We start from the raw sequence: 17746 nt of genomic DNA, 5'->3' as shown, positions 1-17746 counted from the left end.
CATCATGTAAGATCTAATTGTTCCAATGGACGTGGACTAACCTTATTGTTCACATCAATAACTTAGCATTACTATCCCAACCACGAAGACACAAGGCACAAGGAGGTGGTATGACCTTATGCCACATAAAAGAGTTCCACTGCCAAAAAAAAAAAAAAAATCTTACAAAGAACGAACCAAGAAGTGGTTTTCAACAATTCATTATAGATTAGAAGAGACTCTTTGAGGCAGAGATCAGATGGAAATGCATTGACTTTGTGAAGAGTCAGTTGACAGTGATGCCAACCAATTGAATGGGGAGGATATCACAATCATGCTTGTCCAAGACGTGTTTCCTGTGGCCACATGTTGGATGTCCCGGTCATATTTTTCTAAGACATGTTATTCATGACCACATGCCCATTCCAAGCCCCTTTTACTTGCTTTCATGTATAGTTAGGTCTGTACCATTCCTGTCGTGTCAATACGGGGTAGATGAATGTTCACCAAAATCATGTCTACATCAACAAGAACTAAAATGCCCCAAAATATACTATAGGAGGATGAACTAGTTGTAATTCTTTCTACTCAGGTTATATACTATCAAGGTTGTGGTTATTGCTTATTTGCTTTTATCGTATAACATTACTTTCTTACAAATTATTTTACGATGCATTTTCTCGCTTACATTTTCTAAAACACTTTCTCTCAAACATGGTTGAGGCTTGATCATACGTCAGAATTATTTATCAGTTACGATTTCCATACGGTTGACATGTTTACTAGGTTAAAACAAGTATCGCACAATCACTGTCCTGTTACCATAAGAGTGCGATTGTGACACCCTGCATTATGCTTTTCTTAGCAGGATGTCATGTTCAGATCTCATATTTTTCCTTACCAAGATGAGACGCCCTACACTATGTTGGGGGACACCCTAGTAGTGTTTCTTGCAGGATGTCAAGTCATGCTTTGCACCAACCATGTGACCTTCTCGATCTTTCATAGAAAGTAATATAGGGCAACGTTAGAGATAACTATCAGGTTGACTAGATGTCATGGCTCATGATAGAAGAAACCAAATCAAGTCCCCTGGTTAACATAAAAGAGTAGATTACCTTAGCCATGAACCAAGAACCCCTTAAACCTCCCATGGTACAAAATGTTCATGACTCAGAGTACATCGCTTGGAACGTAAAAAGCCTTAGATGTAGGTTTTTACACTACACCGCTTAGAACATAAGAAGCTTTGAGTTAGGTTTCAAGTTGTATCACAAGGAACACATGAAGCTCTGAATACAAGTTTAGATTATATTGCTTAAACCTTAAACTTAGGTCTTTAGGTTCATGTCCTGTACCGTAAATCCTAAAGGAAGTGTTATGGAGAACCTAATAAGAAACAAGAATAATAACCAAGTCCAAGAACAACACATCGAACCAAAGATCAACTCAAAAACAAAATTTAAGGTCGTAAGTTCTCACGTTAATAACAAGAACATGACAAGAAAGAGTGTGGTAATCTAACACAGACCATAGACACGATTAAGTCTTACTTTGAGTGTGGTAATCTAGCATGATTATTATAACCTTTAAGTATACTAGAATGAAAACGGGAGGATATAACAATGGATTTTATTGTAGGTCTATGTAAGGATTCGGATTTTTATTTATTTTAGATTTTATGCTGAGATTTTATTTTTGCTGCCAAAATGAAAAGATATTATACTATGCATTTATTGTCCGGTGCGATTTATGACAAGGAAGTTACTACCTTAATGGAACAGTCATAAACACCTTTGATATTTCTATATTCAACTCTCTTCCTTGCTTGGAAATGACTTTTGCTCTCCAAACTTGTTTGGGTTTTCGAGGGTGTCTGAGAGTATGGGAAAAATCGAGTGTGTTAGCCGGAAAAACGTGTAGGGTGGTTCGCTGGGTTTTCTTCGATGAGTGGCCGGAGGGAGAGTCGACTGAAGCTATCAGTGTTGAATATCGTTGCGTGTCTATCGGGATAGGTGAGGGGTGTCGCCGCACCATCGGGATCGGGGTTGTGACGTCGTCGGCGGCGGCGCAGCAAGGATTAGGGTTTTCGCGAGATTTTGGGTAAGGAAGACAAAGGAAACGGGTCGGGTTTCACTTTCGGTCTCTGAACCAACCCACGAAACGAACGCGGGCCCTGTGCGTTTCGGCCCAACACGGACGCGCGCTACAGCCTTGGTCTCGGCTCCGCACACGTGCTCTTGGCTCGGTTTGACGTGTACGGCAGCTCGGCTCCGTCAAACCCCGCAGCTCGACTCCGTCAAATCCTACGACTTGGCTTGGCGACTTAATTGGTCGGCTCAGCAGCTCGGCTTGGCGGCTCGGTATCACTATAAGATATTGATTCCTAGGTTTTTGGCCCTTCCGAAGCCGTTTCTGCCCTAAGTTTTACCATCCGAGGTCAGTATGGTTCCTAACCATCAAAGACAGATTGTGTTGGGGGTTTATTTTGATAAATAGCATGAGGTTTAGCTAGGGTATGTTATGAAAGGTTCCTAAGTTTTTATGTGGTTATCATAGGACGTATTTAACCGCTGGGATTAGCTCGTTGGGAGTGACTTCAACCAAGGCCATCGATGTAAGTGACCTTACTGTTGGAGTTAGTTTACTACGTGTTGTATGATGGTGCGTGCCCTGTGGCCCCTGCATGCACCATGTTTTATTATGTGATATGACTATATGATGTATGAATTATGTGACTGTTTGTGCTATGAAACATAATGGGTCATGCTGGCCGTTGACTGTTTATGTTATGTGAAGTTATGAATGATATGCTAGTAATATATGTCATGAAAATGTTGATCGATGTCATGGATACACGTAGTATTATCGAGTCATGTCATGAGATGTTTATGCAACTGGAATGTACTTTCATGTTATGTAATATGCCATGTAATGTAAATCATGTGAGATCATGTGATGTAAGAAACGTAAATGTGATGTTAGCACTGCTTATGTAATGTCATGTTAGATATGTTAAGGGACCTCATGCATATATGTATGTCACATGCATCGGGATTCTTCCCCTTTATGATACGAAAGAATGAATTACGATATTTATGTTCGCCATGATATCATGCAGGTTCTTTTCTGTTATGTGGTATCCGACGACGTGTAACACGTTGTGCCCGACCAAGTCAGGCCCAGGGGGTATGTATACGAGCCCGCCTGGTGGGTCTATGTACGCGTACATGGGCTGTGTGTGAAGGAGTACCACACACCCAACCCTACCCGGAATAGAAAAGCGCCCAAGGCTATGTAAAGTTTACGAAAAGTTAGGTCCCGCTCATATGTTGCATGTGTTTGCATTCCTAACCCCAACAGTGGGGTGACTTACTAAGTATTTCATAAAATACTCAAGCCACATGCTACCTACATTTTTCAGGTAAAGGCAAGGCGCCAATGTACGGTTGACGGCGGAGCTGAGAACACCATGGAAGTTGGAGACGGATATTTTTAGGAGTTTACATTTATTGGACTGTTTTAAGTTATAGTATTGAGTATTGTTTTATTTAGATTTATTTTGAATTCAGTTATTGAAGGTTTATTTTAGGAGATAGGGTTGTTTTGGATTTATGAATTTTTATCAAAGACTTTGTTAGTGTTTTTTCCAAGGTTATTTATGATAAGCTTCCGCATAAAGAATTATGCATGCATGGGTGACGTCACTAATTAGGTTTAGAAAATTAGGGGCGTTACAGCCTACCTAGGATTTTAAAAGAATATACGGTCATATGGGTAATCATCGACAAATTTATGAAGTCAGCTCACTTCATACCTAAGATGGCTACATACAGTGGATAATTGGGAACAGATGTATGAGGGAGATCGTGAGACTACAGGAATACTTGTGTTAATTGTGTCAGATCGAGACCTATATTTTACATTGGCCTTTTGGCGCAGCCCACAGAAAGCATTGGGTACTTAACTCAACTTCAGTATTAATTTTCACCCATAAATAGATAGATAAATTGAGCATTTAAACCAAACCTTGGAAGATATGTTGGGTGCTTGTGTGTTTGTGTTTGGAGGTAATTAAGATTCTCAGTTGCACCTCATAGAATTTACCTACAACAATAATATTTAAGCAATCATTGATATGATATCATTTGAGGCCTTGTAGGGAAAACGATGCAAGTCCTCGATATACAAGGATGAAGTAGGCGAGCGTGAATAGCTAGAACAAGAGTTGATCCAAGCCACCAATGAGGTTGTGCAAAAAGCTAGGGGGATGATGCATATAACCTAAATTAGACAAAAGAGTTACCCTGATGTAAGATGTATAAACCTAGAGTTTAAGGTAGGCGACAAGGAATTTCTAAAGGTGACCCCAATGAAAGACGTCCTAAGATTAACATGGAAGGGTAAGTTGAGCCCATGTTTCATTCGGCTCTTCAAGATTCTAGATCGAGTGTGACCGATGACATATTTATTAGCCTTACTACAATCCCTCTCCGCAATGAATAACTTGTCCCACATTTTGTTGCTTCGCAAGTATTTGACTGAACCAACGCCCATGGTAGATTACAAACCCTTAAAAATAGATGAAGGCCTAAACTAGGAGGAAAGACCGGTAAGGATCAAGTAAAGGTCATGTGTACTCGAGAGATAGCAATTGTAAAGGTACCGTGGTAAAACAACAAAATGGAATAAGCTACATGGGAATGAAAGGACGAGATGACTGAAAAATACACTGAAATATTTCAAGTATAAGTGAAAGGACTCGATTTTTTAACCATAAAATAGAGTTCAAGTTTAAATATATTAGGGAATCTAGAGTAATTTAGTGCATAAGGCAAGTCTGAGTAGAGTGATATTAGCAGTCTCGGTGTCATATTAGTTTAGGATTTTGGTTGTGCATTCCTAGAAACCCGCCTACTTGGCTTGGATTTTAACCCTAGAGCTAAGTCGTAGGTTAATAAGCACATGGTTTTAACTCAAAGGGTCCATCATTAAAAGCTTAAGGCACAACCTAAGCTTCTGACCTTCTATAAGGTTCATAAGCCCTAATCCAAATATACATGTCATAATCATAACAATTCATCGTACATGCATAATTTATTCCTAATTTCATAAGTAGGTATCATGCTAAGTTTCATGTCATTTAGAGTTCATTAAAACCATAAAACATTATAGAATGTTCATTAGAGTAAAATGGTGTGAAGTTCTCGTTCATTAATTTTCGATATCATGAGTGTGCATTAGCTCATAGTCAGGTTGAGGGGTATCATAACAAGCTCGTTTAGTGGGTCCACGTGCATATGCATGGACACTGTGTAGGGAAGTATTAGGTAACTAACCATGCCCAAAAAAGAATAGATCCGAAGGAACCGTCATGAAAAAAATTAGGTCCTACCCGTCATGATACATATATGAATATATTTTTCCAACCACAATAGTCAATATAATTTAGTAATATTTTTTATCTTTAAATTTTTGTTAGAACGTGTTTAACATTTATTTCAATTGTGATTTTGCTTTGTTTGCAAGTTTAGAATATTACGTTTGTGTAGAACATAATATTTTTTAAACAAATTTCTTCATAAAACCGTTTCGATATGATGTAATAGCATTTTTATTTTTAAAGAAAAAAAATAGAGTCGCATTACAAATTATTATCAACATATGTAATAATAATTTGACTTATAATTTGGAGAGAAAACAAATTTATTTTAAATAACATAATTTAATTATGATATTATTTATTTTAGTGAATATTTTTGCCAAATTCTAAAAATAAAATAAAATTTTTAGTTTTACTTTTTTAATTTTTAAATTTAAAATACTCCTAAAAATAAATAATAAAACAAAAATAATTATCCAACTCAATTTTTTTAAAGAAAAATTAATCATAATACTTCTCTAAAAACTAGAAAAATAGTTTTGAAAATGAACTTTTAGTCCTTGATTTTAGCGAAGAATATATATATATATATAAGTAAATTAGAACACAATTTTCAAAAATCAAAAATCAAAAATCAAAAATATCAAACCGAACTTTCTTGTTATATTTTATAGTTGGCCGACATGATGACGATATAAACAAAGACAATAAATCTTTTATGAAATAAAAAATTAAAAAAATGATATTTTTATTTCACGTCTCTCTCATTAACAGGAAGTTAATGATTTAAATTCAGTTGACTAACAATTTGGACTAATATTTTATTTTATTTTTTAATTTAAAACTAACTTTTTTTTTTTTTTTTGTAAGGTAGAAAAATATTAATAAAATTTACTAAAGTTCAAGAGTATTTTTTAAACAAAATAGTAATAAATTTTCATCCAAAATTAACGGTAGACTATTTTTAAGTAAGGGTAAAACAAGAAAAAGTAATATTTTGAATATTAAATATGATAAGAGTAAAAAAAAAAAAAAAAAGAAGACTAAAATACCCTTAAATCACTGTAATTATGAGGTTATTGACGAGGGCGAATTGAAAGCGAGTAAGAAAAAACAGTTGAAAAAAATTGAAGTAACACTAATTATGCGTATTGCTTACCCATTACGTTTTGCTTTTCCTTCTCTTTCTTGTCCATTCCGTGTTCGGTGGCGACCAAAATTTGTAGAGAATCAATGGGAACGCTATTAAATTTTGACGCCAAAGAAGGTACATCAGCTTCCATTTGTTTCCATTCCTTCCATACTCTCGATTCCGATAAATACTCCTCACCGTTTCTTACGTTCTTCCATTCTCAATCACCGCTTCACCCTCCCATCTTCCAATTCCATCCACACTCTTAACATAAGGTAACGATGCAACAGCGTTTCTTGTTTTCAGATTCTTTCTCCTTTTGTTCCTCTTCGATTTGCTTATTTATGTGCTTCGTTTCAATCCGTTCAATGTTCTGTGCTCTCTGTTGGATGAATGAATCGCTATTTCGAATCCGGTTCTTGAATCCGCGAGGGAAGTGTTTTCGACTTTTGCCTTTTTCTTTCGTCATTGGAATCCGGCTGTTAATTTTTGGTTTACGGAATTAATGGGGCTTTAGGATCCTGATTATTTGCGATCTTCTTCTTAATCCCTTAGTTAGGGAGGAACCTCTCCTCTTTATTTGGTTCTGTTGTAGTTTGTATCCAATTTTCATTTCTCCTTCTGTTGAATCTAGATCGCATTCCTATTTTGAGGCATGGAATCTTAGAAAATATATTTGAAGAAAATGAAGGCTCGTGTAAGGACTCTTTTCCATTCGAATTTAAAATGTATATCTCGAAAACAAGTTTCAAACTGGTAAAAGTGGAAGAGATCAAAAAAAATATATATGGTTTATCCTTGTGCAGTATTGCCGATAGTTTACTTTATGATTCTTTTGGGAAAAGAAAAGGCACGGTTAGACAATTTTTTATTGCACATAATGCTGAATACAGCAATAAATCAGTTCCATTTTTCTTCGTTAACATGCTAGTTTAATTATTATAGATCAATAACTTTTCAAGTTACTTCAATTTCTTTTCTCTTTTTATTTATTTTGCTCTCGAGGAATATTTTCAGTTGGTGATTCTCTGCTTTCTAATTGTTCAGGTGCGTTTAGTATTGAAAATCAAGTGCAGTTAGGAAGAAGATTTCATAACTGAAGTTTTAGCGAAATTCATCAAGATGGCTGATGAATCTGTAGCTATCCCAATTATGGGAAAGGAAGAGAAGACAAAGGTTGAAGTTGAGTCTGAGGTTGTTAAGGTGGATGATGAGGTGGAGAAAGAAAAGCATGAGGTTAAGATCAAGAACAAGGAGGCTAAATATGAAGATGGAAAGAAAGAGAAGACAGAGGTGGAGGTTCAACTCAAGAGCTCATCAGGGAGGAAAGAGAAGATGAAAGATGTTGAGAATGAAAAGGAGAAGAAGAAAGAAGAGAAGCAGAGGAAGAAGGATGAAGGCAAAGATGAAAAAGAAGCAAAAAAGAAGAACAAAGATGAGGATGGAGCAGAGAAGGAAATAGAAGTGAAGAAGAAGAAGGAAAAGGAGAAGGAAGAGGAGAAGAAAGAGAAAAAAGATGAAAGGAAACATAAGAAGAAAGATGGGAAGTCTGGGGAGAGTGATGAAGTGAAAGAAAAAAAAGACAAGAGGAAGGAAGTTGAGGATGATGAAGAGTGTGAAAAAGAAGAGAAGAAACAGGAAAAGGGTAAGAAGGATAAAGAGAAGGAGAAGGGTAAAGGTGGTGATGCAGTGGAAGATAAGAAGGTGAAGAAAGGAATTGGGAATGAAGAAGAAGAAGACGATGATGATGATGGTAAAGAAGAGAAGAAGAAGAAAAAGAAAGAAGAGAAGGAAAAGAAGAAGAAGGAGAAAGGAGGAGAAGAAGAAGATGATAGTAAAGAAGAGAAGAAGAAGAAAGGAGATAAGGAAAAAGAGAAAAAGGACGAAGGAGTAGAAGAAGATGATAGTAAAGAAGAGAAGAAGAAGAAGAAGAAAGGAGGAGAGAAGGAACAGGAGAAAAAGGAGAAAGGAGAAGATGATGTTAAAGAAGAAAAGAAGAAGAAGAAGAAAGGGGGAGAGAAGGAACAGGAGAAAAAGGAGAAAGGAGAAGATGATATTAAAGAAGAAAAGAATAAGAAGAAGAAGAAGAAGAAGAAGAAGAAGGGGGAGGAGGATGAAGAAGATGATGGCGAAGAAGAAAAGAAAGAGAAGAAAGAAAAGAAGGATGAGAAGAAAAAGGAAAAAGGTGGGAAAGAGAACGAGAAAAAAGAAACGGAGGAGAAGGATTTAGTAGAAGAAGATGAAACGAAGGGAAAGAAGGAGAAGAAGAAGAAGAAAGAGAAGGAAGATGAAACGAAGAGCAGCAGCAGAAGCAGGGAAATAGAGATAGAAATAGAAATAGGAGTAGAAGAAGAAGCAGGTGAGAAGGGAGCTTGTAGAGGAGGAGGAGAAGAAGAAGAGGAGAAGGATAACGAGAAGAAAAACAAGAAAGATAAAGAAGAAAAGAAGAAGAAAGTAGAAGAGAAAAACAAAAGTAGAGATCTGGGGAAATTGAAACAGAAACTAGAGAAGATGGATGTTAAAATCAATGCCTTGCTCGACAAGAAGGCAGACATTCTGAGGCAAATAAAAGAAATTGAAGACGCAAATTCCAACACTGTTGCTGCTGCTGCAAAACCTACGGAAGAAGTGGCATAACTTTGGTGGGACTTATTGATTGTTGGGATGTATTGTTGTTGTTCCAAGGTTTTTACAGTATCTTATCTTCTCTGTTTCAATGAGTTGTATTGTATTGTATTGTATTGTATTGTAACATACACATGTTTAATGGACAGTGATTGTTGTTTCTTTTATGTTCTGTGGTGCCAACAAAATTCAGGTGATGTTTCAATGGCATAGTGCCTCCAATCCATTACAGTCCCCTTGGATTGGATAGGAGTGAGTGAGAAGAAGTTACAAGTGAGTGAAAACAACACAACTTGGCTTTCACCGCTTCACAACTTGTGTTTCGGAAGCACACTTGAAGCAGATGATGTTTTTTTAAGCCTTTTGGATATCCCTATGTGTACTTAAAAAGTAAATGCATGCAATACTTTGTTGCTACGATTAGTACAAAAGCAAGACCCTTACCTTCAAAAAAAAGTAAATCAATTTTCAAACCTTTACTAACTTATAGTCTACTAAACTTAAGTTTATGAAACTATCTTAAGTTTGTGTCACGGTCTTGTAGTTGTGATGTCACTGTCAACCGTATAGGGGTGCTTTGTCTTTAGCTGAAAAATAGAGTAGCACATGACTTAAGTATTTTAAGAAATACTCAGTAAACATCTATCGGGGTTAAATGCAAACATATACAATTTCATGAATGAGACCTATCAAAACAGTCTATTTTCTTACCGCGGCTATCCTAACGAGCAACTTGAATATGTACTTAATTTTCCTACACACGGTCGATACGTGCAAATATGGACCCACCAGTCGGTTTGCACACCTCCTCGGCCCCTTTCTGGTCGAGCAAGCATTCTCTAGAAGCTGTTGATGTTGGAAACTTATTAGGAATAGCGACTGTCATGGCAGCACGATAAACATAATGATCATTTCCCTGCTTCTTAGCGTATGCATCCGTACTATCATGAAGGAGTAGGGGTATCCCTAGATGCATGAGCACACAATAATGTATGAGGTGCCAACATTTTTCATTTTTATTATCATTTAATACAACCTCATTAGCATCTTCTTAATATCATATCATTTGTCATAACGTTTATCATATCATTTATCATAACTTTCATGCATATGTCGGGATTGTATTTCATGCTAGTTCATTATTTTGCATGTCAATCACATTATATCATTCATGTCGCACATATATCATATTATAACGTTTTCATGCTTTCAGACATAACAATCCACATCATGCACATACCATATCATATATCATAACAGTCATGTAGCATATCTCAAACATTTCTTCGAACATATCATATCTTAATATCTCATATCATAAACATATCAATTCGTCAAATACAACATAACAGTCACATATCATAACATATACATATCATTTTATAATAGTTTGCAAATAGGAGAATATGACACTTGCGAAACCATGAGCATGTGTCATCATATAACACACAATTATAACCAAACGACGATAGGGTCACTTACTTAGTTGGCCTTAGCCAGCGTTTTTCCTAATTCGAGTACGTTAACTCCCGTTCCTCGAAATTACTCCAAATATAGCTAGTTGTCGTTTCATATTCTATTAATAATTCTTTAACTTAATCAAATTTAAATGGAGAATTTTACCCTGGTACAAACCTTATTGGCCTTAAACAAGGTCAACTTTAGTGGGAAACGTTTGATTTTTCTTTACCCAGCCGAGAGGGTGCATTCTGAACTGCGGAGCTAAGCCGAGCCGTCTAAGCCGACTGAGCCGAGGGGTGTCGCGTTGCAGGTGTGCCACATGGCAAAATTAGAGGCGGACGCGTGAGCAGGCAGCTTTGGGTCGAAATACGGGTACGCGGGTCACGATGCTGGGCTATTACAAGTCGGCCGAAGGCGCGCGGTTGGGTTTGGGCTGCTGGCTGGGTGTGGTATTGGGCCACTACAAGTTGGCCCAGCCGTCACTGAGATTGGGCCTCGGGTATTCGATTGTCAACCGGGCTTGTTTGGTTATTGGAGTGGGCTGCTGGTCGTTGGTTTACGGGTTGTATCCAAGCCGGAATCGGATCCGTCGGATCTTGTCTTCTTCAGCCGAGTTTGGACGCGATTTTCCTTCCGTTTCTCCTCTCCTCTCCTCTGTGTACAGAATTCCGACAACGTTTTGGATGGAATCTCGACCGTTTTTCCTTTAGTTCTTCGGTTTTGGATGGAATCTCGACCGTTTTTTCCTTTAGTTCTTCGGTTTTGGATGGAATCTCGACCGTTTTTCCTTTAGTTCTTCGGTTTTGGATGGAATCTCGACCAGCATGAGATGGACATTTCAAGGTCAGATCTGTGCCAGAGAAGCTACCAGATTTTCTCTCTCTAGTTCTCTCTCCCTCTCCTTTCCTTTTTCCTTATCTAGTTTAGAGTTTAGAATTTAATACAAACTTTCTTTTTAAACCACATTCCCATTCTCCACCCTTATTTGTTTCAAATCCTAATCATTAACGTCTATTTTTGGACCATTCCATCACTTTTTTTTTTACTTCACTTGTGGAATTTTGACGTTTCCATTGAAAAGACACTTTGAGCTTTTGTTCAAATCCCACAATTCACCTAATCATTAATATCTAAATGATTGAAAAGACACTTGAAAAGACACTTTGAACACCAACAACAAACGAACAACACGAATAACACCATAATAGAAGACTCCGTGGCAAATCTTCATCCGCAATGATGAATGAATGGAAAAACGGGTTAAGGGTCATTCTCCTTCTTCCTGATTTTCTTACTCTGAGTCCTCATCTATCTTCTGCCGTCTTTCCTCTCCACTCTCTTTGAATGAATTTCTTCTTTTAACTGCTAACTCATTCAATCTCCTTAAAGGTTCAGGGAGAGAAAATGGCTAGAGTCCTCTTAATCGTAACTGGACATTGAAAGTAGTCTTTTTAGTTATTGTTAAGAATGAAAAATAGAAATAGAATTGAGATCGAAAGTATAATCTTCATTCACGTTTACCACGTTAAATAGTATACAAACTATCGACTAATACCTAAAAATAGAAAAAATATATATAACTAACTAAATCTGGTAAATAAATAAAATATACGCTTAATCAAATCTATATTAACAACTCCCTAAATATCTCAAATATATTCTAACTAATTATTAAAATATATCTCCAAAATATCATCTTAATACTCCCCCTCAAGTTGGAGAGTGTATATCGATCACACCCAACTTGTCATTCAAAAAGTCAAACTGCTGTCTTCCCAAAGCGTAAAAACATCTGCCAATTGCATTTTGGTCGAAACATAACACGATTTGATGATTCCAACTTGTAACTTTTCTCGAACTATATGACAATCTATTTCAATGTGTTTCGTACGTTCGTGAAAAACTGGATTGGCTGCTATATGTAATGCTGCTTGATTATCACAATATAATATTGCTGGTTCGGACAGTGGAACATTCAAGTCTTGAAGAATGTATCTTAACCAAGTTAACTCTAAACAAGTAATTGCCATAACTCGATACTTTCCAAGAAATAATTGAATTTCCGAGGAAAATGCAGAACCCAGAAATAGACCGTCTGGAAGTTCGACAACCACCCCAGTCAAAATCGCAATATGCTTGTAATCTTAAATTGTATTCAGATGGCAGTAGGAGTCCTTGACCAGGAGTGCCTTTGATGTACCTCAGAACTCGAAAAGCTGCCTCCCAATGGGGTTTTCTTGGTTCTTCATAAATTGGCTAAACATACGAACTGAATAAGCTATGTCAGGCCTAGTGACGGTCAAATATATTAATCTGTCAATCAACCGTCTGTATTTACTTGGATCATTCAACTTCTCTCCTTCAGTTAAAGAAAGTTTCAGATTTTGCTCCATAGGAAATTTATCTGGACGTGCTCCTCTAAGACCTGTGTCTTGAAGGATGTCTAGAGCATACTTCCTTTGAGACATAAAAATTCATTTTCTAGATCGAGAAAATTCAATGCCTAGAAAATATTTCAAATTTCCTAAATCTTTGATAAGAAATTTCTGAAGTAAACTAGTCTTGAGATATTGAATTTCTTTGAGATCATTGTCTGTCAACAGAATATCATCAACATAGATTAGAACTGCAGTGAAAGAAGTACCTTTACTCTTAGAAAACAAAGAGTAATCTGCTTTGGACTGAGTGTAGCCTGCATTTTGTATAGTTGTAGAAAATATGGAGAACCAATTGCGAGAAGCCTGTTTTAATCCATAAAGAGATTTATGGAGCCGACATACTGTATTCTCCCCCTGTCGGCGAAGACCTGGTGGTAAAGACATATAAACTTCCTCGTCTAGATTACCATGGAAAAAGACATTTTGAACATCCAACTGATGGGTGAACCATTTTCGAGCAGCAGCAACAGTGAGTAAGCAACGAAGTGTAGTAAGTTTCGCTATAGGGGAAAATGTTTCTGTGTAATCAATACCTTCAACCTGAGTGTATCCCTTTGCTACAAGTCGAGTTTTATAACGTTCAACAAAACCATCAGAGTTGTATTTAATTTTGTACACCCAACGACAACCAATAGCTTTATGACCAGGTGGTAGAGGAACGAGAGACCATGTATGATTACGTTCCAAAGCTGCAATTTCATCATTCATAGCCTGTTGCCATAACGGTTCACCAACTACCTCGTCATAGGTTTTAGGTTCTGTCTGAGATGTAATAAAAGCTAGAAAAGCACGTTGAGTAGGAGAAAAACGAGAGAATGAAAGGTAATGATGAAGGGGATACCTGGTGCCAGTGCCGGGACTTGAGCTAGAGGTTAACTGATTGGCTCCAGAAGACATCTCATAATCCTTATGCCAAGCTGGAGGCTGTTTAGTACGAGTAGAACGTCGGAGTGGAGCTGATGTATCAGGTGGGATAGGATTGGAATTAGTGGGCAAATCTGGAGAAGGTGGAGAGACGACGAAGTAGTAGGTGAAGGGATAGGAGGTGAAGGAGGAATAGGAGGTGAAGGAATAGAAGGTGGAGGATGGATGTTTGAGTAGGATGGATCATGAAGTGGTACAACAGGAGTCGAAGGAGCTAATGTCGAAGTTTGTGAAGCTGATGAAAAAGGAAAATCATCTTCACAAAATTTAACATCACGGCTGATAAAGAATTTGTGAGATTGCATGTCATACAACTTGTAACCTTTATGACCACAAGGATATCCTACGAAAACACAAGAAATTGCCCGATGTTCAAATTTTTGCTTAGGATGTACTATAGTTGCGTAACATTTACAACCAAAAACTTTAAGATGATGAAATGTAGGTGGTCGTTTGTAGAGTGCTTCAAAGGGTGTCTTGTTAGATAACAATGGTGATGACGTTCTATTTATAAGATAAACAGCTGTTAAAATGCACTCTCCCCAAAAATTAAGTGGAACCTGTGACTGAAAAAGAAGAGACCTAGCTACGTTTAGGATATGGCGATGCTTACGTTCTACGACTCCATTTTGTTGTGGAGTATAGACACAAGTGCGCTGAAATTCAATACCACAAGAAGTAAAGAATGGTTGCAAAGATAGGAACTCAGTCCCATTGTCTGATCGAACTATCTTGATAGTAGTATGAAATTGAGTTTGAACGAATTTAACAAAGTTCATTAACAAATGATGTACTTCTGACTTATGTTGCATTAGAAAAACCCAAGTACATCGAGTAAAATCATCAACAAAAGTGAAAAAAAAAAAATGCAAACCAGAATGGGTAGGAATTTTATGTGGTCCCCAAACATCACAATATTTCAGATCAAAGCTAGAATGAGTTGTTATTGAACTTCTTGGGAAAGACAACCTAGTTTGTTTTGCTAACGGGCAGATACTACAATTATGAGAATAACTCGCATTATTAAGATGCAATTGATCAGCTAGAAATTTAAAACGAGAAAAAGAAGGATGACCTAGGCGTAAATGCCACAAATCAGATGACCGAGATACTTGATGTGCTGAAGATTTGATTGGAGATGAAGAAATATGATAGCGACCTCCAAATTGTTTACCCGAGCCAATCATCTTCCCGTAGCCAAGTCCTGCATAACACAAGAATCAGGATAGAATGTGACATAACATTTCAAGTTATTGGTAAGTTTGCTGATCGACATTAGGTTTAAATTGAATGAAGGCACACATAAAACGTTGTTTAATTTAAGGTTAGGGCTAAGGGAAATATTGCCAGTATGTGACACACGTGTTGTCTCTCCATTAGGCAAATTTATTGTAGACATGATGGCAGCCTTTGATTCAGTCATAACAGAAGATTTTGATACTATATGATTCGTAGCTCCACTATCGAGAATCCATGAATTAGAACTCGCAGAGTTAATAGATAATGTAGATATGGAAAACAAACTTGCAACATTGATGTGATTGTCAGAATTACCAGAAGGGTGATGATTGATTGCAGATAAGGCTTGTGTTATCTGTCGTAATTGCTCAGAAGAAAATTTTTGAATGGAATTAGGTGACTGTTCTTCTGTATTCAACTGTGAAACATCGACCATATTTGCAGATGATCGATATCCACGATTATTGTGTTGATTGACTTGTCTTGTCCTTCCAGAATTATTTTTCTGTCGACACCGATCTTCTGTATGGCCCCTTCTATCACAAAACTTACAGTGAAACTTAAGAATTCGACACTCATTGATTGTATGACCACTTTTATTGTAGTGTTCACACGATTTGTCCTTGGCGAATTTTGAATATATTGTTTTCTTCTGCACTGCTGATGCAATCGAGAAATTCTCAGTAGGTTCAGAAGTTACCTGACGCTGCATCTCTTATTGTACAAGTAATGAATAGGCTTGCCTCACATTAGGTAATGGAGACATCATCAATATGTTAGATCTCACCGTTTTATAAGACTCATTGAGCCCCATGAGCAATTGCATCAACTTGTCTTCTTCGCGTTGATCAATATGTATTTGACGTTGATTACAGGTAAATGGTGTGCGGTACGCTTCCAGCTCATCCTAGAGTGCTTTGAGCTTGGTAAAATATGTTGATAGTGCCATGGTTCCTTGTGACATCGTTGCTATCAAGTTTTGTATTTGAAAAATTGCTGGAGCATTCCTTTGTGAGAATTGATCGTGAAGATCAACCCACACTTGATGAGCTGTCTTGGCGTGAATAATGCCTTTAGCGATATCTGCTTCAACGGAATGAGTTAACCAAGATATTATCACACTGTTGCACTGATTCCAGAGTTCGAATTCGGTTGAATTTGCATCTTGGAACGGTTCCTCAATTGTGCCATCAATGAAGCCAATTTTCTTCTTGGCAGTAAGAGCATGCATAACTAATTTACTCCAGGATGGGTAATTTGCTCCATTTAATTTGATTGGAACAAGTGAATATCCTAGTTGATCAGAGTGATGAATATAGTAAGGATGTGTTAAATCAACATCCAAAATTTTGAAGCTGGATTTGGCTGATTCCGCCATAAAGGAAATTTTGATATTTAAGAACACCAAGATCGGTGCTCTGATACCATGTTAAGAATGAGAAATAGAAATAGAATTGGGATCGAAAGTATGATCTTCAGTCCGATTTACCAACATACAAACTATCAACCAATACCTAAAAATAGAAAAAAATATATAACTAGCTAAATCTGGTAAATAAATAAAATATACGGTTAATCAAATCTATATTAACAATTTCCTAAATATCTCAAATATATTGTAACTAATTATTAAAATATATCTCCAAAATATCCTTAGGTTATTAAAGAGTAGGCAATTTTGTCCGTCAATACGACTTGCTTTAAGGCCTTTGGCATCGACAGCTTTAATTAAAGTTAACGGATAATTATTTTTAAAAGAGAAATTAAATGGAAGGAAATCCACAAATAAAATAAATAAAAAAAAAAAGAATATTTTTAACGAAGGGGAATCCTGAAAGGTCGAAAATAATGAAGTGGGGTTCGTGTTTGAGCGTCTCTTAAACGGCCTAGTTGTTCACCACGATGCCCTTCCCTTTCTTTTATTAATTTAAAAATGACCTTTTATTTTATTCTTTTTTTTAATATACATAATTCAGCGACCACATCTCATAGCTTCCATCCAATTAATAATTAATAAAGTAAATAATAATGAAAATCGAATCTTTGTAAATGTTGAATTTTCAACGCACGTGCCTATCCTTCGCTGGAACCGCATCTACAATTATTTATGTGTGATACTACGAGGGAACCAAATAAGAGCAATCTTGAAGATACAACAATTAACAAATAATTAAAAATTACTTTTTATATCAATGAGGCGTATTTTCAGTGTGATGATTGGGGAGGAGACCGAAACGATCTTTATAAGGGTGTGAAAACCTCTTATTAGTAAACGTGTTTTAAAGCCTGGAGTAGAAGCCCAGAGAAAACAATATTTGCTAGTGGTGGACTTGGGGCATTACAAATGATATCAGAGTGGACTATGTGTTAGCGAGGAGGCCGTTCCCTGGAGAGGGTAGACACAAGGTGGTGTGCCAGTAAAGATGTTGGGCCCTGAATAGGAGTGAATTTGGTAGGGGTCCTATATCGATTGGAGAAAGAAACGAGTGCTAAAGAGGATGCTGGACCCTGAAGGAGGGGTGGATTGTGATATCTCCCACATCAATTGGAGAAATGAATGAGTGT

General features: G+C 36.9%; 1 protein-coding gene across 2 annotated transcripts; it reads left to right on the top strand.

Moving 5' to 3' along the window:
- Window positions 1-6635: 6635 nt before the first annotated feature.
- On the top strand, window positions 6636-9286 carry LOC111789726 (uncharacterized). Of its 2 annotated transcripts, none has more exons than XM_087122741.1 (2): window positions 6636-6769; window positions 7542-9286. In XM_087122741.1, the coding sequence occupies exon 2, from the start codon at window positions 7617-7619 to the stop codon at window positions 9129-9131; it is 1515 nt and encodes a 504-aa protein (XP_086978867.1). In that variant the 5' UTR covers window positions 6636-6769; window positions 7542-7616; the 3' UTR covers window positions 9132-9286. The 2 variants fall into 2 exon arrangements, with proteins under 2 accessions (XP_086978867.1, XP_086978868.1); XM_087122742.1 differs by lacking the exon at window positions 6636-6769 and adding an exon at window positions 6795-7191.
- Window positions 9287-17746: the final 8460 nt, after the last annotated feature.

This window comes from Cucurbita pepo, chromosome 3, assembly GCF_057944985.1.
Source record: "Cucurbita pepo subsp. pepo isolate OVF chromosome 3, ASM5794498v1, whole genome shotgun sequence".
NCBI classification, from domain to species: domain Eukaryota; kingdom Viridiplantae; phylum Streptophyta; class Magnoliopsida; order Cucurbitales; family Cucurbitaceae; genus Cucurbita; species Cucurbita pepo.
This window is presented reverse-complemented; position numbering and strand designations above follow the sequence as displayed.